A 27,903-nucleotide genomic window follows, 5' to 3' on the forward strand; every position below is an offset into this window, starting at 1 on the left:
AGCACAGGTGCTTTTGCTTACAAGTTGAACACTCCACCCCCCATATCTTCATGAAATTACAACGGGATACTCTGATATATCATAGCTTCACAACAGAATTTCATCTTTAAGCATCTCCTCTTTCTCTTCCCTCATGTTTTCAGCTCTTCACAGCACTAAAAGGGTTAATTTCACCTAGGCCTTGCAGTTGGAATGTGGCTTATCGCAGTGGAGAGTGGGGAGAGCCAAGCCGCTCCGGCTGCCCACAGCAAGGCAGTGGGGGGGGGGGGGGTTCCGCGGGTGGAACAGGGCCCACCGGCTCCAGGATGGCCATGGTTTGGCCTGGCCTGGCCCGAGCAGGGCCTGGGCCGGGCCCACTGCCCCCGCACAGGGCCCGCAGCCACCTGTCCCAGCACCGGAAATGAGAGAGAGAGCTGGGGGGGGGGGTTGTCTATTCTTAAGTGTGTATCACAGAGGTGGTCACAATATTAAGTGGCTTAAAGAATTGTCCATATTCAAACTGGCCAGCTGATAGGTTCTATCAGGTCATGGGGGAAGCCGTAAGCACTCCTTTGCGAGAACATCACTTCCGAGACTATGCTAGCTAACCCATGACACTTTTCAAGGCCCAGGATAGTGTTACGGGCAGTAGCGTGAGGCACAGGATAGATCTCCAGCCATCCTGTGGTGGCTTCTACCATTGTAAGCACATAGCGCTTGCCTTGGTGTGTTTGAGGCAGTGTGATGTAATCAATCTGCCAGGCCTCCCCATACTTGTATTTGGACCACCGCCCCCCACACCACAGGGGCTTCACCCGCTTGGCCTGCTTGATCGCAGCACATGTCTCACAATCATGGATAACCTGGGAGATACTGTCCATGGTTAGATCCACCCCTCGGTCTCGTGCCCATCTATAGGTGGCATCTCTGCCCTGATGGCCTGAGGCATCATGGGCCCATCAAGATAAGAACAACTCTCCTTCATGTTGCCAATCCAAGTCTATCTGGGACACCTCTATCTTTGCAGCCTGATCTACCTGTTTGTTGTTACGATGTTCTTCATTAGCCCGACTCCTGGGGACATGAGCATCTACATGGCGGACTTTCACAGGTAGCTTCTCTACCCGAGTGGCAATGCCTTTCCACTCATCAGCAGCCCAAATTGCTTTTCCTCAACGCTGCCAGTTGGCCTTCTTCCACCTTTCCAGCCAACCCCACAGAGCATTGGCTACCATCCATGAATCAGTGTAGAGGTAGAGCTTTGGCCACTTCTCTCTTTCAGCTATGTCCAGAGCTAATTGAACGGCTTTGAGTTCAGCAAATTGGCTTGATCCACCTTCTCCTTCAGTAGCCTGTGCAACTCGTTGTGTGGGGCTCCATACAGCGGCTTTCCATTTCCGGCTAGCGCCTACAATTCGGCAGGAACCATCAGTGAAGAGGGTGTGTTGTCTTTCACTCTCCGGTAGCTCGTTATATGGTGGGGCTTCTTCAGCACGTGTCACCTGCCGCTCTTCTTCTTCAGAAGATAACCCAAAAGTCTCACCTTCCGGCCAGTTCGTAATTATTTCCAAGATCCCAGGGCAACTTGGGTTTCCAACACAGGCGCACTGCGTGGTGAGAACAATCCATTTGCTCCAAGTAGCATTGGTGGCGTGATGTGTGTAAGGAACCTTTCCCTTGAACATCCACCCCAGCACCGGTAGTCAGGGTGCCAGAAGCAGCTATGCTTCAGTGCCAATTACTTCTGAGGCAGCTTGGACTCCTTCAAAGGCGGCCAAGATTTCCTCCTCTGTGGGAGTGTAGTTGGCTTCGGACCCTCTGTAGCTTCGGCACCAGAATCCCAGAGGTCGACCCCAAGTCACACCAGGCACCTTCTGCCAAAGGCTCCAGGACAGACCATTGTTCCCGGCTGCAGAGTAGAGCACGTTCTTCACCTCTGGTCCTGCCCTAACTGGACCAAGGGCTACGGTGTGAGCGATTTCCTGCTTGATCTGGGCGAAGGTTTGCTGCTGTTCAGGGCCCCAGTGGAAATCGTTCTTCTTTCGGGTAACTAGGTAGAGAGGGCTCACAATCTGCTGTACTCAGGAATATGCATCTTCCAAAAGACTATGGCGCCTAGGAAAGCTTGTGTTTCCTTCTTGTTGGTAGGTGGAGACATCGCAGTAATCTTATTGATGACCTCAGTGGGAATCTGACGCCATCCATCTTGCCACTTTACTCCCAGGAACTGGATCTCCCAGGCAGGTCCCTTGACTTTGCTCTTCTTGATGGCAAAGCCAGCTTCCAGGACAATCTGGATGATTTTCACGCCTTTCTAAAATACCTCCATTGCTGTGTTCCCCCACACGATGATGTCATCAGTATACTGCAGATGTTCTGGAGCCTCACCCTTTTCCAGTGCACTCTGGATCAGTCCATGGCAAATGGTGGGACTGTGCTTCCACCCCTGGGGCAGTCGGTTCCAGGTGTACTGCACGCCCCTCCAGGTGAAGGCAAACTGAGGCCTGCACTCTGCTGCCAGAGGAATGGAGAAAAAGGCGTAAGCAATGTCAATAGTGGTGTACCACTTTCGTTGCTTTGGATTCCAGCTCATACTGGAGCTCCAACATGTCTGGCACAACAGCACTCAGTGGTGGAGTCACTTCATTCAAGCCACAATAGTCCACAGTCAATCTCCATTTCCCATCTGACTTGTGCACAGGCCAAATGGGGTTGTTGAAGGGTGACTGGATCTTGCTGACCACCCCTTGGCTCTCTAGCTCGCGGATCATCTTGTGGATGGGGATCACAGCATCTCAATTTGTCCGATACTGCCGGCGGTGCACTGTCAAGATGGCAAGTAGCGCTCGTTGCTCTTCCACTTTCAGGAGCCCAACTGCAGAAGAATTCTCTGATAGTCCAGGCAGGGTGCTCAATTGCCTAATGCCTTCTGCCTCCACAGCAGCTATTCCAAACACCCACCTGAGTCCCTTTGGGTCTTTGTAATAGCCGTTCCAGAGGAAGTCTATGCCCAGAATACACGGGGCCTCTGGGCCAGCCACAATTGGATGCTTTTGCCACTCCTTCCCAGTCAGGCTCACCTCGGCTTCCAACAGGGTCAACTGCTGTGATCCCCCAGTCACCCCAGCGATAGAAACAGGTTCTGCCCCCACATGTCCCGATGGCATTAAAGTACACTGTGCCCCAGTATCAACAAACGCATCATATTTCTGTGGCTCTGATGTGCCAGGCCATCGGATACACACCATCCAAAAAACCTGGTTCTTCCGTGCCTCTTCCTGGCTAGAGGCAGGGCCCCTCTAGTCCTGGTTATCATTCTTTCCCTGGGCATACATGCTCGAAGTCCCTTCAAGGGGATCCGACATATCATCCTCCCTTCTGTAATACCTGGAAGCTCAGTCACGGGTGGCTGAGGCTACTTTCACCTTAGTGGAACCCCTTCTGTTAGTGTCTCCCTCCTTGAGTTCACGCACCTGTGCTGTCAGGACAGAGGTGGGTTTCCCATCCCACCTTCTCATGTCTTCCCCATGGTCGCACAGAAAAAAACACAGCTCAGCTTGTGGGGTGTACGATCTCTCTCTAGCCGGGGGACGACGGGCTCTGACTTGGGGGCCTGTGACTCGCACTGGTGCCACACTGATCTTCCTCATCTCCTCCTTCACCCCCCTAATCTCTTCTTTAAATTCCTCTTTGAGGTCCTTAACCACAGCAGAGACATGAGCTCTCAGCAGGCCATTGACCATACTCTCATAATTTCTGAGCTTGTTGGCAACAGAACCCACTGTTTCTCAGTTGTCCTCTGGATTAATTGTTGCAATGAAGATGGTGTATTGCTGTGGCCCTAGCTTTGCCAGGTTCCACATCTGCCCAGTGCACTTGACCTTGTCGGGGTCATTATCATGCTGTCCATCCCTCCCAAAGAGTACCTCTAATGTTGGATCCCTTCCTCAAGTGTCTTCCATTGCATTCTATGATGGTACTCCTGCATTCTCTCTTTGTGAACGAACCTTACTCTCACACTCATTAAAAGCCACTCCCAGAGAGAAAGAGGCCCTGGCTCCCTCACAAATATCTGATCCACACCCGGGTCCTGGGTCAAGGATCCCAAATACCTTGCCTCACCACTATCCAGTTGCACACTTGTACCCATAAGGTCCCAAACCCGAAGTAACCAGGTTGTATAAGCCTCATGCCACAACCACACAGTGTCTTTTTGCATATTACAGAGACTGTCGTACGACAGGAACTCAGTGATGATTTCAGGTTCTGACTCTCCTGCTGGTTGTGAGGGCCCTGGTTCCCCATCATCATTAACTGGTTGTACTGATTTGGTCTTATACTTCCTCCTTTGCACAGGGGCGACTGCTGCTGGCTGTGATTGCCCTTGTGGTTCAGCTGGAGCCTGGATGGTTGTAACATCCGTGGGTTCTGCTGCTGCACCATCAGACTCTCCCCCTTTGGGGCAGGGAGAGGATTTCCCACTAGCTGGGGAGGTATATTCCCTCAGCACCTGACACATCTCGTGCACCTCCTTCACCAGTGCCCCCACTAAATCTGGGTAGTTAATTTCTGAGGTAGGCTGTTGGGCAGTATCAGGCTGTGGGGCAGGGTCAGGCTGTGGGGCAGGATCTCTAGTGTCTGGGGCCGTGTCAGGTTGTGGGCAGGATCAGGCTCTGGGGTAGGATCTCTAATCTCTGGGGCTGGTGTCTGGGTAGTTATCCAAGTCAATCTCAACTTATCTCTGAGTGCTAGAGTAGGCCTATCAGCATCACTTGGTTAGTATCCAGGGGAAATCTAAATCCTTTGTAAGTTGGTGGGGTGGGCCCGAAGAACTAGTTAAGGGGTTGGGAGAAAACTTCCCCTGGTATCATTTCCTCACAGAAGGTACCATTTTTAACATAACCCCAAAAACATGCACTTAGTGTGTGATAGCCCTTTATCCATGTGCCCACATTCCGGAGGAAGTTAAAAGCCCATGAATTCCTCACCTTCTCGACCCATAGTGCAAACTGGATAACAGCAATGGTAGCCTTAGTCAGAGGACCCATGTTTAGGTAAGGAGCTGCAAAGGGGAAGAATATAGCCACGACCACCTGCCACCCGAACCAGGGTAAACTAGACCCCATAGTGCTGCCTAGCAAGGTTCCTATATCCAGCACACAAAATTAAGTTATCCAGGAACTGTTATTCCTTTTTCACCCCTTTCGCTTGGTGCCCTCAGGCCTCACATTGGGCACCAATATCTGTCTTGGTGTGCCAGTTTGGCCAAATTTAGAAATATATCCTCTGAGAGAAGGCAGGTTACAACCATACCTCCCCCACCAGGTTTGGGAAAAATTGAATTTTCCTCGAAGGAAAGTGAAAGAGATAAAAACTATTTATTTAACAAACACACAGGAAAAGAATAATAATGCTAAATACTATAACCTCTCGCTGTGTAGAGAAAAACCTGGGAAAATTTCAGAGTCCTTCCGTAGTCTCTCTCTCCCCCTCCTTGGAGCTGGAACGGGGTGCTGGGCCCCCCTCCAGGGCCAAGGCCTCAGTGGAAATTCCTCCCAATGTATTCTGATGTTGAAACAGTCCAGCAGAGAAGGGAAAAAAACTAAGTCCCAGGAAAACAAAACTTCAACTCTCTGGAGGAAAAGGAGCTGAAAAACTGGCTGAAAGCTGGCTGGAAAGCAAGCAGGCTGCTTCCCCACCCTTGCTCTGCAGAAGCAGACAGGTTTTATCTCTGTGTACTCAGAACATGAAAACAAACTACTTTGAAAAAGTACACTTTTCTCTCTCCCCTCTCAGGCTCAGTTTAAAGGCATAGAAAGGCATATATACTAATTTCTGGGCATAGTGAAGCGATAGGGAATACAACATCAAGTCACCACAAGACACTTGGTTTGAAAGACAGGTGTCTGCCAAGGAAGGCAGGAGTCTCCCTTGAAATGAAAAAAAAATAAAAGCAACCCCCTTCCCTCCAAATTAACATAATTTTGAAATTAAGGGGCTTTCAGGCAAAGATATGAGGAATAGGAATAACAGTTCTTTACTATTACATATATATATGTGTATAACAAGTCAAACAAACAACAATAACTATGGCAGTAACAGCAAACAGAACCACAAACCCAGTGCCAGCCGTCTCAGCTGTCAGGCCCTTTCCCCTTTGGTGCAGTTACTGTTGCAGCCGGCAGGGGCACTGGCGGCTCCTGGTGAGCAGGGCAGGTGTGATGGTTCCCCCGTGGCTGCAGAGGGCGCTCTGGAGCAAGCTCGGGGAGCACGCAGCAATGGCAGCTTGGGATCCCGGGAAGAGATGGAACAAAGGCTTCACAAACCCCCAGGGCAGCCGATCCCGGTGTCTGGCTGGACTCTCGGGAACAGCAGGCTGGAACAGCAGGGACAAGCACAAATCCCAGGTGGCAGACAAGATGGATTAAACTCCAGAGCTGCGGTGGGAACCCCCGGAGGTCTCAGCAGGAAGGACATGCGTGCAGGGCTACAGAGTAGCCAAGGCTCGAAACAATGGCGGGGGCAGGGCTGCTGCAGCCTGGCTCCCAGAGGGGCAGGGAAAGGTGGGCTTGGGAATCCCGGGGTTTCTCCGGTAGAAGGAAGGCAGCCAAAAAAGCAGAAGCCTGCCGTGCTGACGAATTCCTTCCAGCCTCTCTCTCCATCAAAACGCCAGGAACTAACAGCCCACAAGCCCAGGTGAAAGAGAGTAGCCAGATGGACCCCTTCCCTTGTGGCCAGGTCTTTTGTTTTTCTTAAGCACCCAGTAATTTGTCCCCCTGGCAACATGTATGGGGAAAATTCTTCAAGAGAAAAAGAAAACAGAAGGAGAACTCCTAAAACCCCAACATTCCGCTTTTTACCAGTTGCTGATAGTTGCCTTCAATCCCTTATATGTAAAACAAACTAAAATCACCTTAGCATCCACTACCACCCTGTGAATGACAACTCTTTGATTACATATTTCTAGACTATATTTAAAGCCATTTATTTTCTAGATTTCTACAGGTCTTGTATTATTTCACTTCCCATCTTATTAAACACATACTTAATACTGCATTCCCTTGTCATTCCTTCATATTTTTCATTATTTCCCATCAACTTAAATTCCCACCTCCCCAATTCTGCATACTTCATGGATATTTCTGTTTTTTGAAAAACTGGTAAAAATCATTAACTTTTTCCTTCTCATAGGTAACTTCCCTTTGTCTAGTCTTAAGTTTAATTTCAAAACATAAAACACTTTCCCATCAGTAAGGCATATCTTACAATTAAAACTAAGACACTGCCGTAAAAACGGATTAATAAATTCAGCCAGTTTATCATCTCTGGTACCATGGTGACCTTCCCTCTGAACAGAAGAAAGCAACAATAAATTAAAGGAAAGTGAGGCAAGGAACAGCATAACAACACTGCTACTATATGAGTTTTCCTGTCAAACTATCCATTTCCCTCCTGGCTTCCAAAAGCTTCAGATCCATAACACTGCTGCTACTAGACACAGAAGCACACCCTCAGGAAAATTGCATGCACGTTCATGTTAGAAGGGAAAAAAGGATGAGAAACAGAATCTTGGACTTTTTACAATGGCAGCTCTACATCTCCAGTGAAAGATTTGGTCAGGCACAACTCAAATAATTTGTTCTTTTTGTTCTGGAAAAAATTGTTTGTGCAGCCATAAGGCACACCTGATCAGGGAAATTATACAGCTGAAAAATAAAGCTAGCAAATAAAGACCAGTGATCCAGATCACTGCAGCACAATGACCTGTGTTGACTACTAGAATGTGTGAAGTGATGGACACAGAGCTCTAATCACAGTTCATCATGATACAGAACAAATATACCATGTCTTGGAGAGAGTAATAAGAGATGGAGAACATCACTGGCGGGACATTTTGTTCAAGTGGTCACTAACCACAAGAGGGATTCTAGATCTAATATTGCATCCTATTGTAATCTTGCTGATTTTTGTCTTATTATGCTCATTGCTAAATATTGTCCTTTATGTTAGAGTGTGGATATTAGCTAGACAGGTAACACTATCATACAAACCTCCTCGCAAATATATTGTTCCATCACATTCAAGGAAGTCATAAAAAGGTAACCTGATTGAAATTTTCCCTCACTTTATAATTGGAGCATAATTAAATCTCTATTTATAGGCACAGAGAGGTGACCACACCGCCACTCTGTGGAGCAAGAGAAGTTGACTTTAGTCATGGGGTAGTGTGTGGTGGTCGTGCATTTCCCCCACACACCTTTCCAGGCTGCACTGCGATCTGAAAAATGCTCGTTAGGCCTTGGCCTCAAAAAAACAGTACCTGGGCTCAGCTCTTCCCAAGCTTATCAGAAACACTGACTGCTCCCAGGAACTGCTGCTGTCTAATGAGCTCCTGTTTTCCTTATGACCAGCCTTGGAAAATATTTTTCTTGCCTGAATGGCATAACATTCCTGGTTTCACACTTTCTTTGAAAGTGCCAACCCAAACTGTGGCCAGGATGAAGCATTGTTATGACTAAAGCCCACTCTCTTGCGACCCTATAAACAGTGGTCCAAAATGAGACCCTTTGAGCTCTCCTGGACCGCAGTGGACTGTAACCAGCAAGCTCCCTCTGAGTGGGATGCCTCTCAGAGCCAGCAAACTCTCAAGTTGGATATACTTGGAGGATTGTCAAACAACGACGAGTCCTGGGCTGACACCCTCAAGGCCTGACCCTTTGCCCATCGGGAGATGCAAAAACATCCGAAGTGAGTATTTCACTGACCTCAGAGGGGAAATTTTCACAGGTACCTTGCTTGCACTGACTGTGTCTGTGTGCATGCACATACACATATACTATAGCAAATCTGGGAGAAATGCTGCTTTCTTAGATGTTTAAGTACCATGGATATAGAAGTGTTAGGCCTTCAAGTAAGCTTGTGACTTAAACTTACTTAAATGCTAAGTGTTATTCTTTTGCTAAGTATAACTTCGAAGTTATAAGTTAGGTTAAATGCTGTTAAATGCTGTTAAATGTTATTCCTCTGTTAGATTGTTAAGGTGAAGTTATAAATTAAGTTATAAGTTAAGTTAGATATAAGTTAAGTGTTGTTTCTTTGGTGAATTGTTAGGCTTAAGGTATAAGGTAAGTTAAAGTACTGTTAACTTTGAGTGCTGTTAGGCTTTTAGGCTACATTCCTTTTTATCCTTGCTCTCACTATCCTTTTGTCACACACACACACCCTAGATAGTTCTCGATTAGTTTCTGTTTTGATTGCCTGGATTTTATTTGGTTTGGTTGTTGCTTGGTTTTCCTTGGTGTGCCTTAACTGTCTTGTAAGTAATAGAGCGAATCTTGCCAACAAACTTTGTCATGCTGTCACTTAATATTAAATCTGGCTTTTTCTGATACCCTTTCCTGTGGAGGCCAGTGGGCCTGCTGGACAAGGAATGAAAGGAGTCCTACAGTGGGATAAGTCCTAGGTTCCTTTCCAGCTTATGGTGACTGAAAAAGCTTCCCCCAGAATGCTCTGTTCTGTTATGTTAATGTACCCCAGTTCTGCTTCCCTGGTTGGCTCCGTTGGCTGCTACACTCCTTGTTACCTGATATGCCCTCAGAGTTTCTCTGTTGGTTCCCTTACCCTGGACCCCCCATTTGCTCTCCCCGGACTTCTCTGGAACCTGGCACAAGTGCGGATGCATTAAATCTCTCCTGTAGAACCCCATGCGAAGACCCTTCCTGCTCATTCATCGTTGGACTGTTTTGCTAGCTATCCAGTGTGTGTGTGTACGTGGGTGGGCAAGTGTGCTGGCTGCACCGAGCGGCTTCTTCCTTAGAGGCACTTTTGGGAAGGTCACTGCACTTTATCATCTAATAGCACCGCGACACTTGCCGATGATTTTTTAAGCGATCTCAAACACTCGTTTGTAACAACTATCTACAGAGCAAGGCTTTTATATGTTTGAAAAATAAAAGAATGATAAGAACACCAACTAGTAGGAAATGCAATTTTTTTTAAATGTAGTCTTACTATTTCAAGTACCAGTCTAATCACAACAGGTCAGTAAAGCATTTGGAATAGTTAATGATAACAAATGTGATGCCATACAGACACAGTAACTGAAGAGTACTGCAAACAAACAATTTTTTCCACTTAAATGAAGTTTTCAAATCAGTCCTATGCTTGTTCTTGACTTCACATTGAATAGCGGAAAGCACAAGAAAGAAAGAAACCAGATACTTTCCTCAATTAAAGAAGTCCCCTGAAAGCCACACCTTTTTATACATTATCAACAGTTATCAGAGGCTATAAGCTATGTGAAAAACATATTAAGCTTTAAACAAATCAGCAAGTCCAAAACAGACTCCCAGATTTGAGGGCTTATGTGGCTCAATCTTAGCAAAGCTAAAAGACATTTTACATTGTAAATATGCCAAGTTGTCGTGGTTTAGGAACGGTACTCCCCAATTTAGTGCTCCCACTGAGACTCTCCAAACTAAGCTGCTACTTGCTCCCTCCCCTGCAGGTGGCTGAAGAGGAGAATTGGAGGCACAAAAGGTAAAGAGCATGGGTTAAGAACAATTTAATGGAAACAGCAATGAGAAAAAAAATTAACAGTAACAATATAAACCAAAGTGTACAAAAGAGAGTGATTCACATGCAAAATGCTTACCACAGAGCCCGACCTGACCTGACTGCAGCCACACCGCCAGGACTAGAAGAGACTCCCTTCCCTCCAACCCTTGGCAATGACATGAGATGGTATGGAATAACCTCAGGGTCCTGGCCATGCCCCTCCTGGCTACTGCAAAAATTAATCCTTTCCTGGCTGGAACCAAGACACAAGTGCAACCTACCTTACCAATATCAGGCTCCACCTATGAGTACAAACATCTAGATTTCAAAACCGTTCAATTATTTACAAGTTATATGATCAGGAGTACTGATGATTAACCTGATGAAAATTCTATAAATTACAATATCTTCTGCTCATGTTTGGAAACATGTGTAGCTATGTCAAAGTATGGTATCTCAGTGTAGAGAGCATACATTTTTCTGCCATATGGCCTATCCACAACTACATCTTTTAGTAGTTAATTTCATGAAGAGTAGCTCAAACAATTCATACACTGAGCAGCAGAGTTAAGACTCTATTTAGGATAAAGACAGATGCATGCTGCAGCTAAGAGGAAAAAAGGTAGTTTAAGTTACAAAAAACAAGTAATCTATCATTTACATGTACATCAGCCATCACCATTGTTTCCATTTTGGTTGTTTTTCCTTGACACTACCCCTCCCTATACACATTGTATGAAATTCTGTACATGCAAGTTTTATGTCTAGCTAACTTTTCTTCGTTACTTGTTTTATCTGCTTCTTCCTGATAGCAACAGTAATAGCTGGGATCACAAAAAGTCCAGTACCATCATACTTAAAAATAAATAATATTAGGAAAAATTTCCCAAACTATTGCACCAATTAATCTTTATAGGATGAAATTGTATGAACTTTCTTAAGATATATATATAGTTAACATTGTATACTGCATAGTCACAGGTAAGTAAGCATGACTAAAAGGCCTCAGCTCATTGCAAGGAGGAGGATGACAGCCCCCACCATCAAGAATAAAGGGTAGCCCCTGGACTACCCAGATCATGACAGCAATCCCAGCCCCTCTGACACCTCTATGAAACCCTCCCCTTATCTGGCATCAGAGATAAGTAACTGTAGTAGACCAACTCCAGGGACTTCTAGATCAAGAAAGAAGCAGGTAGATGATAATGCCATATAATTGGAGTTGCTTTGCAAAACAGTAGCATGTTAAGTAGTGATTGGTCGAATTGTAATCGTAATGTACCTAAACACTTGAAAGGTATAAGAACTCTGTGTAAAACTGTATTCAGGGTGCCCCAATCTGAATGGGACACCTCATGCACATGAATATTTACTCTTGCAATTCTATACTTTCCATGCTAGCCTCTCTCCTCAGTCTGCACAAGCCAGTTGTGAAATTTTCTTAACAATAAATGCAGCAGATAGCAGAGATGAGACCTTCCACTCCCATTCAGAAGCAGTTACTATCCACTGCTATGACAGACACACAGAGAAGTCACATGCAGATCCTTCTAGAAGTTGGATCTTAGAGAAAGAGGAATCTCTTTTATAATTTATAATATCAGGTTATATACAACAGATGTCCACATCAGTTTGAAAGACCATTCTGGATGTCATTTCAGGATGAAAATGACATCTGTTGAGGATGATCTCATCATTACTCAACAGAAAACAACTGTAAAACTGTGTGAAAATGCAAAAGATAAGCAGTTCCTTCCCCATATAGGTTCCATATAATTACTTTGAAGTTCATTAGCAGCTTTCTCCTTTTTCCCTAGAGCTAACAAAACTCTCTTCAGAAGCTAGTGTTCCTATTGAGGTTTCCCCTTTTACACTGCTATAAGAGAGCTCTTCCGTAAATAGAGACATCTCCTGACAACAAATCATAAGAGGAAACAATTTCAAATACAAGTAAACACTTCACTCACATAAACCTACAATGAGGCATTACTGACCAACTTGGCATACAAAATAAATTGTCATGGAAAAAGGGGGAAGACAGTCCTTCTATTTTCCTTCATTGAGAACTAGCTGCAATAATCTTCTTATGGAAATGAAAGTAACCCTGTCAGCAACTGTGAAGTCAGAGTTCAGCATTTCCACAACTTCTACATAACAGGAAACAGATTACAGAAACTCTGTTTTACTAAACTACTTAAAATATTTTGGAAAATTATAAGAATAAGTTTGTGTTGCATATAAAAGATGATTCTGAATTTAAAACATATATTTGGTAAAATAGCCAGAAATTTCTGGGCCATCTGTAGCAGTATTTATTCCCCGTGTTTCTAATTTAATTGTCTAAGTGGAAGCTCAGTGTACTTGAGACCAAAACCATTCAACATTAACATCTTTTAGTGTAAAAAGCTAATACTCTCTATTATAGCACCCTCTTTTTACCCAATGTAAACAACTGTTTCTCAACTATTAAGGTGATTCTATAAGTCCCATGAGTGGTTAGATACATACTACTTATTGAGCTAGTGTGAGAAGCAAGAAGAGGACAGCTGCAAATACTGATTGCACAGAAAAAACAGAGTAGATGAAACAATAAAAGGAACATGCAGTTCTCAAACACATTTTTATTTTCATTAAATCACATAGCTGTTTGGGTTGAAAGGGACCTTGGAGATGATCTAGTTCCAACTCCTTGCCATGGGCAGGAACATCTTCCATTAGACCAGGTTGCTCAGGGCCCCATCCAACCTGGCTTTGAACACTTCCAGGGATGGGGGATCTGCAGCTTCTCTGCGCAACCTGTGCCAGGGCCTCACCACACTCACAGTAAAGGATTTCTTCCTAATAGCTAATCTAACCCTGCCCCTCTGTCAGTGTGAAGCCATTCCCCCTTGTTCTGTCACTCCAGGCCTTTGTGAAAAGTCCCTCTCCAGCTCTTTTGGAGCCCCTTTAGGCACTGAAAAGTGCTCTAAGGTCTCCCCAGAGCCTTCTCTTCTCCAGGCTGAACAGCCCCAACTCTCAGCCTGTGTCCATAACAGAGGTGCTCCAGCTCTCTGATCAGGTTTGTGGCCCTTGGTCTTTGGTCAAACTGCAAAAGCTTGATGAGAGAAGTTCAGACAGTTCAGCAAGTAAAGAAACATTTGATAATAAGTGAATTACCATAATTTTGACCTATGCTTTTATAATGTGCATTAGCAGTGGTTAAACATTCACAATCATATTTATTCAACCCTTCAAACATGACCATATAAGCACATTACACTGAATAAATCAGACTGAGAAAAAATATATACTTTTGATTATAAATAATTTAAGTCATAACCTGCTTAATCCTCTTTTTAAAATAACCTACCAAGCCCACAACTTATTCTTCAGGAAACAGGCAGACAAATATTCCAACTGCAACATTTGGAAGTGGCAATCAACCATAAAAAGTTTAAGTTCCTAATTTACTTCAAATTGTAATAAAATGAAAACTGGATCATCTCCAAATTAAGATTCCAAACCCTAGTTAAACCTTACAACTGCCTACAGCAAACATGATGTATCAATGAAATATGACCAAAAAACCCATCCCTTCTTGTTAGATAATCTCCAAATAGAAAAAGCCTAGAAAAGAATGAATGTGGGAAATAGTTACTTGCTTCAATTTGTGGGGTGAGAATTGAAAAATTTGTATCCTTTGACTCTTGTTTTGGTCAGCTCCAGAGAAGCTGCCCTACAGCTAGATTTACACTTAAAAGTACTACCCATACTATTCTGTCAGATAGCAGAATGAAAAAAAAATACACACACCCCTGGCCAACAGATCATGCATGCAAGAATACTAATACAGATAAGTGATAATGGCATAGAAGTTCTTTTGGCAGAAAAAGTTTGTCTGTATCAAGAAAATTCTAGAGTCGTTCCAGAGTTGCATCAATATGCACAACTCCCTCATATAGGTGAAATAAAGTATTTGTTGCAACTAGGTACAACTTTTCAACAACTACAAGATTTGATTTATGCTGCTCAAAAGATACCCTATTTAATAATTATTTGCAAATTTTAGTGCAACAGATCAATAGAAACTGGGTGTACATTCCTGTGATTCTAAAATGAAAGCTTCAAATATTAACCAAAACCAATCTTCTCTTTACCCACAAATGTAGAAAAACATATACTAGTCATTATTGTTTGTTCATTTGTATTGTCAACTTCATTCATCTAACTCCAGGTAAATTTAAACTCATTTTAGATGCTCTGATAAATATCACTGTCATTTTGTTTAAAACTGTTGCTGCTTGCTGCAGTTTCAAATAAGAAACACGTGTTTCATACTTTTCACCTAAGCAATTACTTAATGGACCCTGCATACATGAAAATATTTCTCTGATTAATATTATGGTGTTATATTTTTGAAAGCTAGCTAACAGTAATTTTCAATGACCAAGTGTCTGAAAGAGCTACATAAAATTGAGAGCATCAAAAATTAAAAAAAAATAGTCACCTGATGTTTATACTGGCAACATATCTTCAGTTTTGAAAGTTTTGAGAAGTTTGAACACAAAGGCAATCTGGCAATTTCAATTTTCTTCTTCCAGCTTCAATAATTTAAATAAAAATAATCTCCAGAGAAATTCTATGCATATGAATGTCCTGGGGTGACTGTATGATACTGTATTCCCTATCGTCTGCCCTATGCCAGAGATGAATCCTGTGCCTTTCAGTGTCTTTAAGCTGGGTCCGAGAGAAAGAAAAAAAAAACCCGAGCAGTTTTGTATTCAAGGACAGAGATATACACTCCTCTGTCTTCCTGCGGCGGCAGAGTGGAGAAAGCACCTTCCTGCTTTTAGCCAGCTCTCAGCTCCTTTTCTCAGGAGAGAGTTTTTCCCTGGGACTTTGGCTTCTTCTTCTTCTCTTCTGGACTGTTCAGCAACACCAGAACATCATTGGGATGCCTTACACCGTTGGCCCGGAGGGGCCCACGCCAAACCCCAGCTCCAGAGAGGAGAAAGCCACACTCACAAAGGACTCTGAAGTCTACCTAGGTTCTCTCCACAGCAAGAGGTTTTATTATTTAGCATTATTCTTTTTTTCCCGTGCCTGCGTGCACTTTACTTGTTAAATAAATAGGTTTTTTTCCACTTTCCTCCGAGGAAAATCCTTTCCGAACCTGGTGGGGGAGGGGTGGCTGCAACCTGCCTTCTATCAGTGATGCCTTTTTTTGGTCTTAAAATCAAGAATCAAACACGGTTAGAAGGGAAAAAGGGATTTTACCTCTATATTTATTTTAAGGATCCTTAGGCGCACCACCTCTAGGCAGAATGCGGTGAAATGCACACCACAATGCACACACACAATAGATCGGGTATAACATTATAGGTCTTACTAATTAGCATATCTAGCAAAGATTCCCCGATGAGAGGCTCGAGTGAGCCCCCCTCCCCGAGGAACCTTCCCCCTGGATGTTCCTATCAGTTTACAAAATGTGTTCTGGAGAGGACCTTGGTGTCTGGGGCTTTCTGATCCCTAACTACAAGGCTTCTAAGATGTTTAGTCTACTAGCTTGACAAATAAGTTTAAGAATGTAGGCTAAAAAACACTAAGAATACAAAAGCTATAAAAAGGTATATAAAAGGGGTATAAAAGAAAAGGCAAAAAATCATCATGGCATCAAGAGGACGTTCATTTCGGATGTTCCTCCAAATTTGTCTCAAACTGGGACAATGAAGAACAGATATTTTATCTATATCTAGATAATTTAAAATATTCCTTTTGAACAAAAAGATGAAAAGTTGCCAACTCATGCTAAATACACACACAAAGGGAAGAGACTGAGCAAATATTGCACAACAGCTCTCTTGAAACAGACCATCCAACTGTATGCCAAGCAGAAGAGTAGCACTGTGTAAACATGTGAACGGAACTCCAGGTGGAAACATGACAAGTTTCATTATCACTCATATCACTTAAGTGCATATGAGAATGTGTCTTATTAGAGTGTCTTCACAATTATTAACCCTGGACACTGCCACATGTTACAAAAGAACTTGAAAAGAATCTTCCTCACAACCATTTCTCAAAAATCTACAGGTAACACCAGCAATTAAAAAGATAAAAAGAATTCATCAAAACCAATTTAAACACATTTTTATACCCCAGAATTTTCAGACTTACCATGTACAGCATTACAGAGAGACCAATCTCAGCTATATATAGAACTTCCAAAAATTAAAACAATTATACTGACTGGCTTAGAAGTGGTTTATTTTGGTTGACCTGAAGCATTTTAATAGATTCACAATTAACAAGTGTGCCTGCACCAGCCAGTTTAAAAAAAATTTAAAAATCAGATTTATGTCAAAGCTTATGTAACATTTCCCAAGTGCTGCTAAGAAAACAGTAAAAGATAATGAATACTGTACCAGTATGAGTGTGAATGACAAATGACAAAACCTAGCTGTATATAATGAAAATTACTTACAAGAACACTTACTTTAATGTTTCAAACCAGCTACAGTCACAACGAAAACAAGTTTCATTCCGTGCAAGGATCAATAATCCAAATCCAGATTTTAAATTTTCCCTCCATGTATAACTATCCAATTAAAAATATAAATATTTGCACAGAAATTACTGACAAATTATGTTTCTAAAACAGACTCGAAAGTGTAGTTTCTCTAGCAGGCCGCTGTTCAGACTGTACTTTCTGTCATGCAAATAGAACTGAGTCGTCGGTACAGAAGTATAAAGTTCCGAGACACAGTTTTGCTTTGACATGAAAGAACTGTGTAAGTTGTTACGGTTAATGCCGTTCCCCCAAACAACTGCATTGTATGGGAGACAACGAAGAGAGATCAGGCTGCAGTAGAAGCCCCATCTACGCACCAGTGGCTGCAAGTGTTAAGACCCCCTAGCGAATGCTGTCCCACTAGTATCTGCACACTCCTTGGACCAGCAAACCCTCTCCCCCATAGTTTCTCCCTAATGGGCCCCCGAGCACTGCGCAGGGCAGGGCGCTTCCCCCACGGCCCAGCCTGGCCGAGGAGAGGCTAGGCGCGGCAGGCGAAGGAGGCACAGAGGGCCGCGGAGAGAACAGCAGCCCCCATCCCTCCACCGTACTCCCCGCGGTAAGGCCCAAGCCCAGTCCCCAAGGTGACGTGTAAGAGTCGAGGTTGCTCCTGCGAAAAGTATGCCGGCTGCTTTGCACTGCGCTGCACTGCAGCGTGCCCTCCCTGTCCGATTCGCGACACGGAGGAACCGGCCCGCGGCACTTCCCTACCCAGAAGCTATCCACGAAGTACGCCATCATCACGCTGCCGCCACGGCCCTGAGCGAGCCCAGTCTCAGCCGCCGAGACGCAACAGAGCAACAGGCGCCACTACGGCGCACCACCCTTCCCGTTATGATGGAACCGCCTCCTTCCACACAGCTTCGCGACCCCCAGTCCCGCGCATGTGCTCAGCTGCCGTCAGGCACCGTGGCTCCTGCGCAGGCGTGTCGCATTCCCCCGGGTGGAGGAACGGCTACCGCATACCCAGAGCATTGGCCCCACTGCAGTTTAGAAGTGCTATCTCGGAAGTGAAGAAACTCTGATCTCTATAGAAGTATGAATATACTTGCATAAGGCACACAGAAATCTTGAGTAAAAATCCCTCTAAAATATTCAGTTACCACTAAGGAGTGACTATGCTGAAGGCTAGAATGCATATGAATTATTTGATACCCAGGAGAATAGATTCATGCTGTTTGAAGTGGCTTCATAACCAAGCATCTTTCATCGACATATTGTTGTGAAAATCTTTAATTGTAACAAATAGTGTTTAAGTCTTGTGAATTCCTTTAGCTTTAACTGACAGTGCTTAGTCCTGTATTAATATTTGCAAGTGGTTATCTTAGCCTTAAAGACTGTAGGCCTGAGCAATGCTGATAAGAAGGTATATCTTGGCCAGGCCACATTGCTGGGATGCATTCAAAGAGAAGAAACGTTTAGAGGCCTGTGACTGAAAAAGGATAATTTGAGGAATGGGATGTTCCCTGAATGACCGAGACCCTCAAAAGACCCCTACTCTAATGTAAATAAGCTCTGAGAAATGATTTAAATATGCAAACGAATTCATGAGAATGTTTAGCATATATGTATGAGTTTCAGAAAATGTAATTAATAGGTATTAGTTACATAGATATAAACTAGTCTGTTAGATAGCTGTGGTATGTGTGATAGGAGGAGATATCCCCTGCATGTCCGGCGCCAAAATAAACTAATGCCACTTTCTAATACTGAAATTAGAGTGTTAGAGAGTTTTATTCCCGACTTTCAGTTACAATTCGATAAGATCTTTCAAGGCATTTGATGACTACTAGGCACTTTATTAACAAAGTGTAGCTTACCGTCTCCAGTACCTCCTCTTACAGTATTTTACAGTTTCAGTGACAGGCTCCTAAAAACTATACAGTTCATCTAAAGTCAAAGAGTCTGAAGAAACTGTTTACTTCAAACCTTTATCTGCTTCAATGATAGTTCAGTTTTCCAGACTCTTCTTTTGCTTGATGTAGATTATTAGCCAATTTGGATCATATTGATTGCTGGAATACAGATACACTGAATTGCTGTCTGTGGCCAGTCTGTACCTGGACTGCTGCTTTTCAGTAAGAATATCTTTAGATATTCTTCATAAGAGAGTCAGCACTACTGGTCTCTTTCTGGGATCCCAAAGAGTTCCTATTCTACCTTAAGAAGATAATTAATTGTTCAAGACAGCAGTAGTTTTTCATTATTGACTAAAAATAGAGGTCCAGATCTAAGTAATGATGTAAGGGGCTGCAGCTCACAATCCTAGGCACACCAGTGGTTAAGTGCTTTATCAAAATTTTATTTATGATTTTGTCAGCACAAAGCTTTATCCAAGATTAAAAAAAAATCTCATATTCTATGTTGGGTTCCTCCTCAAGGGAAATTCTATCAGTTCTGGTTTGAGAATCTCCCCTACCCCCCATCTTAATACTGATGTCCTTTGCCCTTTGTGCTGCAAGATATTAGGTAAGGCATATAGCAGAACATTAAAGTCATCCTGACGAATCTGATGAATCCATAACTTATGTCAAATTTATGTTGCTTAAAAATTTCCATGAAAGTCAAATGGTTAGGAAAAATGGAGTTAAAAAAATTACAGAACTATACAAGTTCATTAGGCAAAAAAATATTAGGGTAAACTTAAGATAGCCAAATCAGTATTCTTGATATAAGTCAGCATGACTCATTCTACATTATGAAATTTCAATGATCTTTACCAATGATACGTTCATGAAGGATGAAAAATATCATTCTTAATTGGTATAACAATCACTGGTAACTGGCTATACCTCTAGTACACCACTTCCTGTAGCTCCATGGTAACTTTAGGAGTTCCTTTCTTTCTAGCAACATTCTCTCAAAGTTTCAGTATATGCAAAGTTTGCTAAGTTGCCAATGCCAAGACAGAAAAAACTTCTGGACTCCTTTCATAGTTAAAACTTCTTTAAAAGTCTCAAGACTGTTAGATCTGGATCTCTCTCTTTTGATAATAGGAGTAAGCATGTGTATTTTAAACAATAACAACATGCTATAGGACTACATTTTTTGAAAAGAACATTATGTATCTGTTTTCTTGACATAAGTAAGCAGCCTGCATTATAATTATCTTAGCTTTATGGAAGACATGACTATAGTACTTTTTGCAGTCTGTGTTGCTATCTGTAAAGATATACACCAGGGCAAACAATGAGACAAAAGCTGCATTATCAGAGCTGAAACTTTGGGATTGCTTTCCCAAATACCTTTCACATGGACGGATACTATCCTTTGAAGGAAGGAGAGTCAGGTTCACTTCTACATTTCAGAGAAGTCCACCTCTTCCACATTTTCAAAGGTATATAGTAATCCTTTATCTACTGCTACATCAAGATGTGCAGCAACTACTCCAGTGCTGCAACAATCTACCATCACACAAGTACCAAACCCATTCTCAGGTGTTAAACAACAGATTTCCACAAAAATCAGAATGAAATGCAAAATCTTAGACCTGAACTTTAAGGCATCCTGCAGCATATACACAGTTACCTAGAAAACTACTTTGATAAAGGATGAAGATCAGGATCAATAGTTATATTCTTAAGTCACACTGGAATTACCCACAAAAAATTAATTTCTTCAGGAGCAAACTTTAGTAGAGGGGGGTTCCGAGTGCAGGGGAGCCGGCTGAAGTCGCGATATGAACACCGATACGATTTGAGCATTGTGCTCCCTTTATTGTTTACTTACACTCACTTATATCTACTTTACAAAGCTTCATGCCCTATTCCCACGGGACAGCCTCTAAGCAGCGGGGGAGCCGACCAGCATGTAACTTTTCCCAAGGCTGTTCAAGGCTGCCTGCAGCCAGGTGTCTTTCTGGCCTATCTGCAGCCTGAGGGCCCTTCAGGGGTGCTTCTGCAGCAGCCCTGGGGTGCCCAAACTCTCCTGGGGTATCATATGCCCCTGTTCCACAAGAAATCCCTCTACAGCAAACTTTCTCTTGAACTCCATATACAATCATATAATCAAAGAATATCCTGAGTTGGAAGGGACCCATCAGGATCATCAAGTCCAACTCCTGGCCCTGCACAGGACACCCCAAGAATCATACGATGTGCCTGAGAGCATTGTCCAAACACTTCTTGAACCCTGGCAGGCTTGGTGCTGTGACCACTTCCCTGGGGAACTTAACCACCCTCTGTGTGAAGAACCTTTTCCAAATACCCAACCGAAACCTTCTGTGACACAGCTTCAGGCCATTCCCTTGGGTCCTGTCACTGGTCACTAGAGAGAAGAGATCAGTGCCTGCCCCTTCACTTCCCCTCATGAGGAAGCTTTGGACTACAATGAGGTCTCCCCTCAGTCTCCTCCAGGCTGAACAAGCCAAGTGACCTCAGCACTCCTTGTATAGCTTCCTCTCTAGACCCTTTACCATCTTTGTTGCCCTCCTTTGGATGCTCTCTTATAGCTTTATATCTTTCTTATTTTGTGGTGTCCAAAACTGCACACAGGACTAGAGGTGAGGCTGCACCAGTGCAGAGCAGAGTGGAAAAATTCCCTCCCTTGCCTGGCTGGCGATGCTGTGCCTGATGCACCCCAGGACACTGTTGGCCGTCCTGGCTGCCAGGGCACTACTAACTCACATCCAACTTTCCATCAACCAGGACCCCCAGGTCCCTTTCTGCAGTGCTGCTCTCCAGCCTCTTGTTCTCCTGTTTGTACATCCAGGGTTGCCCCATCCCAGGTGCAGAATCCAGCACTTTTCTTTGTTAAACTCCATATGGTTGGTGATTGCCCAGCCCTCACTTAATAATGAGTTCTACCAGCAACAAAGGGCTGCTCTTAAATTTTACCTTTCTATATTCTGTATGCTGATCTTGTCATCTGTATCTTAAGTGGCACATACTGAAAAATCCTAAGGACAATCCTATTATGCACACTATTCCTTTGCAGACTCGGCTGGTTAAGAAAGTCCTAGATTACTGATTGACTTACTTTAAGTGCTGCTGGATATAAAAAGAGTGATATAATATAAACATATATAATATAAAAAGAGCGAGCAACTTTTTACATAGGCAGATAGTAAAAAGACAAGAAGGAATGGTTTTAAACTAAAAGAAGAGAGATTTAGATTAGACATTAAGAAGAAATTAATTACTCAGAGGGTAGTGTGCCACTGGAACAGTTTGCCCAGAGAAGATGTGGATGCCCCATCCCTGGAAGTGTTCAAGGCCAGGTTGGATGGGCCTTGGAGCAACCTGATCTAGTGGAAGGTGTCCCTGCCCATGGTGGGGGGGTTGGAACTAGATGATCTTTAAGGTCCCTTCCAACACAAGTCATCCTGATTCTATGATAACAGTATTTTCATTTATTTAAGATGCTAGTACTTACTCTACTCATCTTGTTTGTATATAGAAGTAGTAATTAACCTCAGACTCAGGCCTGAGTCAATAGTCAGATGTTTTGTTCAAGTTCCCCCTTGACAGCAGCATGCTCTAAAACAAGTACCCCACAACAGAATGGGAGTGGGGAGGGCTATTTGAATGAAGACAAAACCAAAACTACACCCTGCCTTCCCAGTCACTGGTTTACTCATGTCTTATAGCCAACAGGAACTGATCTCTTTTCTAATCAGCTCGGTCTCTGCACACCTACTATGCTGTCAACAGCTATTCCATGGTCTTCTCTTTCTGGAGGCAGAAATTGAAGTCCTTATTTAAGCAGACTTTCAGCCAAATATGCAGAAATTAGTTTCTACTATACATTTTATTATGAATTTACTTAGTAGTTATATCATGATAATGTATTTTATTGAATTCATTACAATACAGAAGGTCCCTGTGCTAGATGTAGTTGTCTATTGTTTATATGTTATTGACCAACTGTAAATATTGGAAACAAACATAAAACAATCAGATCAACATGGGTAAATTTTGTACAGGGAGCTACTACTGTTAGTTTCATACTTTCATTTTAGAGACTCCTGTATCAGGAATTTATATAAGTTTAAGAACAGACCTTTAAACAGTTTGCATTATCACCCCATAAAAGCTAGATAAAATTAGACTAAGACCATTGCAAGATTTGGTTCAAGGTCTTGAATAATTTTCATTTAGCTTTAGCTTATTCCAATTTTTACTCAATTATTGATAAACACAAGTAATGAGAATGACACCGCAAGGCCCCATTGAGAAGTGAGAACAATATAACACCATAAATCTACTAAATAAGTGAGCAGCAGAGGAGGATGGCACCATAAATTTACCAAACAAGGAGATAATGCAGGAACAAACTATTGATGAGACCAAACAAGTCTTTGACTTGAACCTTTGTGCTAACTTTAGTCAGATAACCAGCATAGTAAAATTCACATCTATAGATGGTAGAAGCCCCTTACTCACATAAGTTCCTTCCCTATAGAGCATGTGTGATAAAATAAATGGGTACTGTGTCTTTAAGTGAAAGTGAAGTATTTAGCCAATTAATGTAGTTTTAGATTGTTGCATATACTGGAAGTTATGATCTTTCAATGTTTGAAGTATATGAAAGCGTGTAACTAGCATACTGAAGGTGTGCCAGCTTTGTGGATTCATCACCCAGCACCCATCTCTGTGCAGACATGAATTAAACAAATACCTCAACTGTGTGTGGATTGGCTTCTTGCACACTGGGTAGAATCTATATTTGGGACAACATCCTCATTTGGTCAGATTTAGCTAGCTAGCATCAGCTGTTTCAAACAAAAATACAGGCAATGTAACATTTCTCAGTAGTAAAGCAGTTACCAGTATTACCCCACTAACATTAATTTCAGTTCAGGTAAACCTCCTATGTCTACATTTACTGGCCCCCAAGCAGCATAAAACATCTAAACTGAACTAACCTTAGCTTATCCAAAGATCATTTTCATTCACAAAAAATTTAAATCCTCCTTATTCAAGAGACTCCAGAACTTACATGTGTGAACCCGAAGAGTACCCTACCAAGTCAGACAAAACACAAGCTGAACATGACATTTTCATCTTTCATTAAAAATTGGAATGCAACAGATATATTTTAACAACTTTATTAACATAGTCAAGCAGTGATTAGCATCCACATCTATTATGTCACATCATACAAATGTAGATACAAAATTACTACAGTACAATATATATTCTCTGCATGATTCAAAATATTTGGTGGCCCCAAAAACTCTAAAATTTAGCAGCTTATCAAAAATTAAAACAATATTCTATTTAAAATGAAGTTCTGTTAGCAAATAGGCAGACTTCAAGAAACATCACTCAATTTAGTACAGTTTGAAAGGTTGCAGGAGGATATGTTTGAAGGACACATTCCAACATTGTGGCAGATACAGAAACATCAGTTTTAAAGCTTTCAAGCAAAACTCATACAACCTAAGTTGTCAGCAGAAAGATCAGTCATCTTTATATTTATTTTCTATACTGCATTCAATTGAAAATTTTAGAAGTGCTCAGTATAAGTAAGTCAGACATACATAGCTACCTATGTCTTTCCATGAAAAAGAAAGTATTACACTGAGGATTTCAACAGCCAAAGAAACCTACTTATACCCATCTTTTTTTTTCTAATCGCTTTCCCACAAAGATCACCTAGGTCTTCTCAGTTTTGTTGTTCACCCAAAGTAAGGACATAGATACCTTAGGTGAAAGTAGCACAATAGAACCAGCTTATAGAAAAGTGATATACTATAAGCACTGAATTCTTTGAGATGCAGACTTGACTTATTTAAAAAGTATACTGTAACACCAGACAGGGATTCACCTTTTATAGAGACATTTTAACTGCCCTCACAAATGCATTCAAGTATCCTTATTATTTTAGGAGAATATACTCTACAAGGCAAGCAACAAGAATACTCACCTCAGAGTTTTCCATTTAAACTAATTATATAACACTGGCTTGCTCCACCCATTACGTGCAAAGAACAGGCATCAGTGTCAGACCAAAAAACGTAGACTGATGGTGCAAGTCATTCTGGTGAATGCATAGGTGAGTGAAATACACAGCTACTGATCAAGCTTTATTTACTCAAGATGAGGTTACTGGAAATATGTAATATATCACAAATATGTATACAAACCACATCAGCATCTACCTGAAGTAACTGCAGGATGTTTTGCAATTTACAGCAGTCATTTCACTGTAGATCTTAACCTTTATCTAAGATAAAAAGTTACTCTTTAGACCCTATGTAGACGCTTTATGCACTTATGCTCATGAAAGAGCATCAAAGCAATTAGTGTTAATTTGCAACTTCGTTCCTTGACAAAATCTGAAAGAAAAGATTTCTAATACAATGTTACATTTAAAGCATTTTTCAAGAAATATTTCAGTTGTTTGAATATGGATGCATTCTCCTCAAGGGAAGAATGTTTTTGCACCTTTATCTGTTAATACATTCAATATGAATAAAATAGGTGAAGCAAAAGTCATTATTGTCCAACAGTAGAAGGTTAATTTAGAGTAAGTTTAAGACAGAGGAGCTCCCTAATATGAAATACATAAACTGATATAATTAAGACACATTTTTATAAGCATGTGTTCTGAACAAAAAGGGTACAAGAGTATTCACCTGAGATAAAGCTAGTATTTGAATATTTCTAAGTAGCAATGAGTTTCACTTGAGTAAAACTACTTGAAGCTTTAAAATATACATTTTACTATTATACAATATATGCAGTATAAGTAATTAAAATTTATGCTTACATAAAAGTCCTAAAAAAACCCCCATGAAATCCACAGTGTATCAATAATTCTAGTTACAAAACTTATGCTGCTTCATAACTTTAAAAAATTATAATTATTATAAATTTTAAACTCATTCTTCCAAAACTGATCTTTTGAGTACAAGCTTTAAGGAGCAATAAACTAAAGCATAAGAATTAGCTCATTACAATTTAAATATATACATATTCACCAATTTAGAAAATAATCAAGCTTTGGGAAAAAAATTTATAAAATTGATTTTATTTTCTTGCCCTGCTTAGAATAATGAACTATTCTAATGAGTTTTTCCTAAATGAAAAGAGTTGTTTCCTGAATGTATCAAGAAAAAAATTTAGTATTGAACGTATAATTTAACAGCAATTTAGAACTGCCAAAATGATGCATTTTATAAGGATTTTAAATACCCTTTCTGTTATCAACTTAGGTTGATCAGCAGCTTTTCTTCACTCTGAATCCTTCAAAAAGGGAAACTTAAAACAGGAAAAAGACATATACAAAAACAGTAAACACTGACCTCCTGAGGCTCCTACAACAAAAGTATTCAAGTAGAAAATCTACACCATTACTTAGCAGCGGCTATTTTTGTAGTTTAGCAGACTAACAGCACTTTATTCAGTGTGTAAGGAGCAAATGAAGCCGTACTTTTAGCATGCCAAGAGGCAGAAACACTGGAATGTAACAAATTCACAATTCTACCAATATAAACATTCAGTCAACATTCAAGAACTGTCAAGCCTACACTACAAGAATTGAAATGCTTTTTATTTATCCCATGATGCAATAATTAAATTATAACTGTTAATGCTGATTCAGAACTTTTCTTGCCTCAGATTAGACCCTAAATGGCTTCTGCAAATCTCTGCACTATATTATGCATTAGGAATATAGTTTATTTGCTTTAAAATATACTACAAGACAACTTACTGATAGACTATTTTGTCAGTACTGTTTATTTCTGCCTTAATTATTTTCTTTGCTGTTGTACCAGATCAGTTCATATCTGTACGAATACCTATTAAAATACTATGTACAAAAGCGGTATCCTAAGGTAATGTGAGGTGAAGTGGGTTTATTTGGTTAAAGGGGCTTTCTGAAATTTAAACAGTTTAGTTAAACCCAGATTCTAGCTGTAATGCTACAGTATTATTTAGGTAGGTTTTCTATTCTACAATTTCTTTTAATGTCATTTCTCTGAAACTCTTCCCTAATGTTCAAATGCACTCAAAATTATAGCCAATTTGTGTCTAAAATAATATCCTACTGGGTTTTTTTCTTCTTTCAAAAATTGGTTTCAAAGTGTTTTTAGTGACTAAAATTCTTACAAATTTTCTTCAGTGCTATTAGTTAAGAATTTTGTATTTGCTACCAAAGCAATGTAATTTGAAAGGAAGTTATCACATGCACATTTGACCAAATTGAATAAATACTATGTACTAGCATTAGTGAATGTACTTCATACAGTACATGTTCAAACTATTCTTCAGGCATAATCCATTCATATTTGTAAAGCCACAAAAAACAAAAAAGGATGGGGTGGAGAGCGGGACACATTTAAAATGTGCATGTAAACACCCCCCTCCCCAAACTCTTAAAACAGCATAACAGCATTTATAAGTCCACAGTCATACAGCTCAAACTTCAGTGCAATGGCTAAATCATTTAACACTCAAAGAACAGAACCATGCAAAGAGCAGCAAGTTCTTAAAAAATACCACACAACTGCAAACAAACAAAACAAACAAAACCCTCCCAAACAAACCACACAACACCAAAAAAACCAAAACCCAAACTGTTATCCGATAACCAATTTTGCAATGCAAAGGTGAGAAAAGAAATCTATAAAAAGGCTGTTATGGCTTAGTTTTGTTTTGCAGGTTAATTATGCAGCACTTGAAAAATGGAAAGGTGCAGTTTCACCTCTGACCAGCACAGTTAAGTCTCTCCATTTTCCTTTAACATCATGGGATACTCTTTAGGCAATCTAAATAGAGACTTGCCATTTTCAGATGAACACAAGATCAAGTGTACCAGTTAGGATTTCACATTCACAGTGCATAAGAAAATACACATTGAAAGAAAAA

The 27,903-nt window shown here is 41.5% G+C and overlaps 1 protein-coding gene across 1 annotated transcript in view; it reads right to left on the reverse strand.

Moving 5' to 3' along the window:
• LOC138102765 (F-BAR domain only protein 2-like) overlaps positions 1-17,910 on the reverse strand; it is a 257,438-nt gene extending 239,528 nt beyond the window's left edge. The window contains exon 1 of the mRNA XM_069000522.1: positions 17,798-17,910. Coding sequence (XP_068856623.1) covers positions 17,798-17,827 — 30 coding nt within the window. The 5' untranslated portion in view covers positions 17,828-17,910. The remainder of the gene's footprint in view (positions 1-17,797) is intronic.
• Between the last annotated feature and the right edge of the window lie 9,993 nt (positions 17,911-27,903).

Source organism: Aphelocoma coerulescens, assembly GCF_041296385.1.
Source record: "Aphelocoma coerulescens isolate FSJ_1873_10779 chromosome W unlocalized genomic scaffold, UR_Acoe_1.0 ChrW_unloc_scaf_1, whole genome shotgun sequence".
Taxonomy (NCBI): domain Eukaryota; kingdom Metazoa; phylum Chordata; class Aves; order Passeriformes; family Corvidae; genus Aphelocoma; species Aphelocoma coerulescens.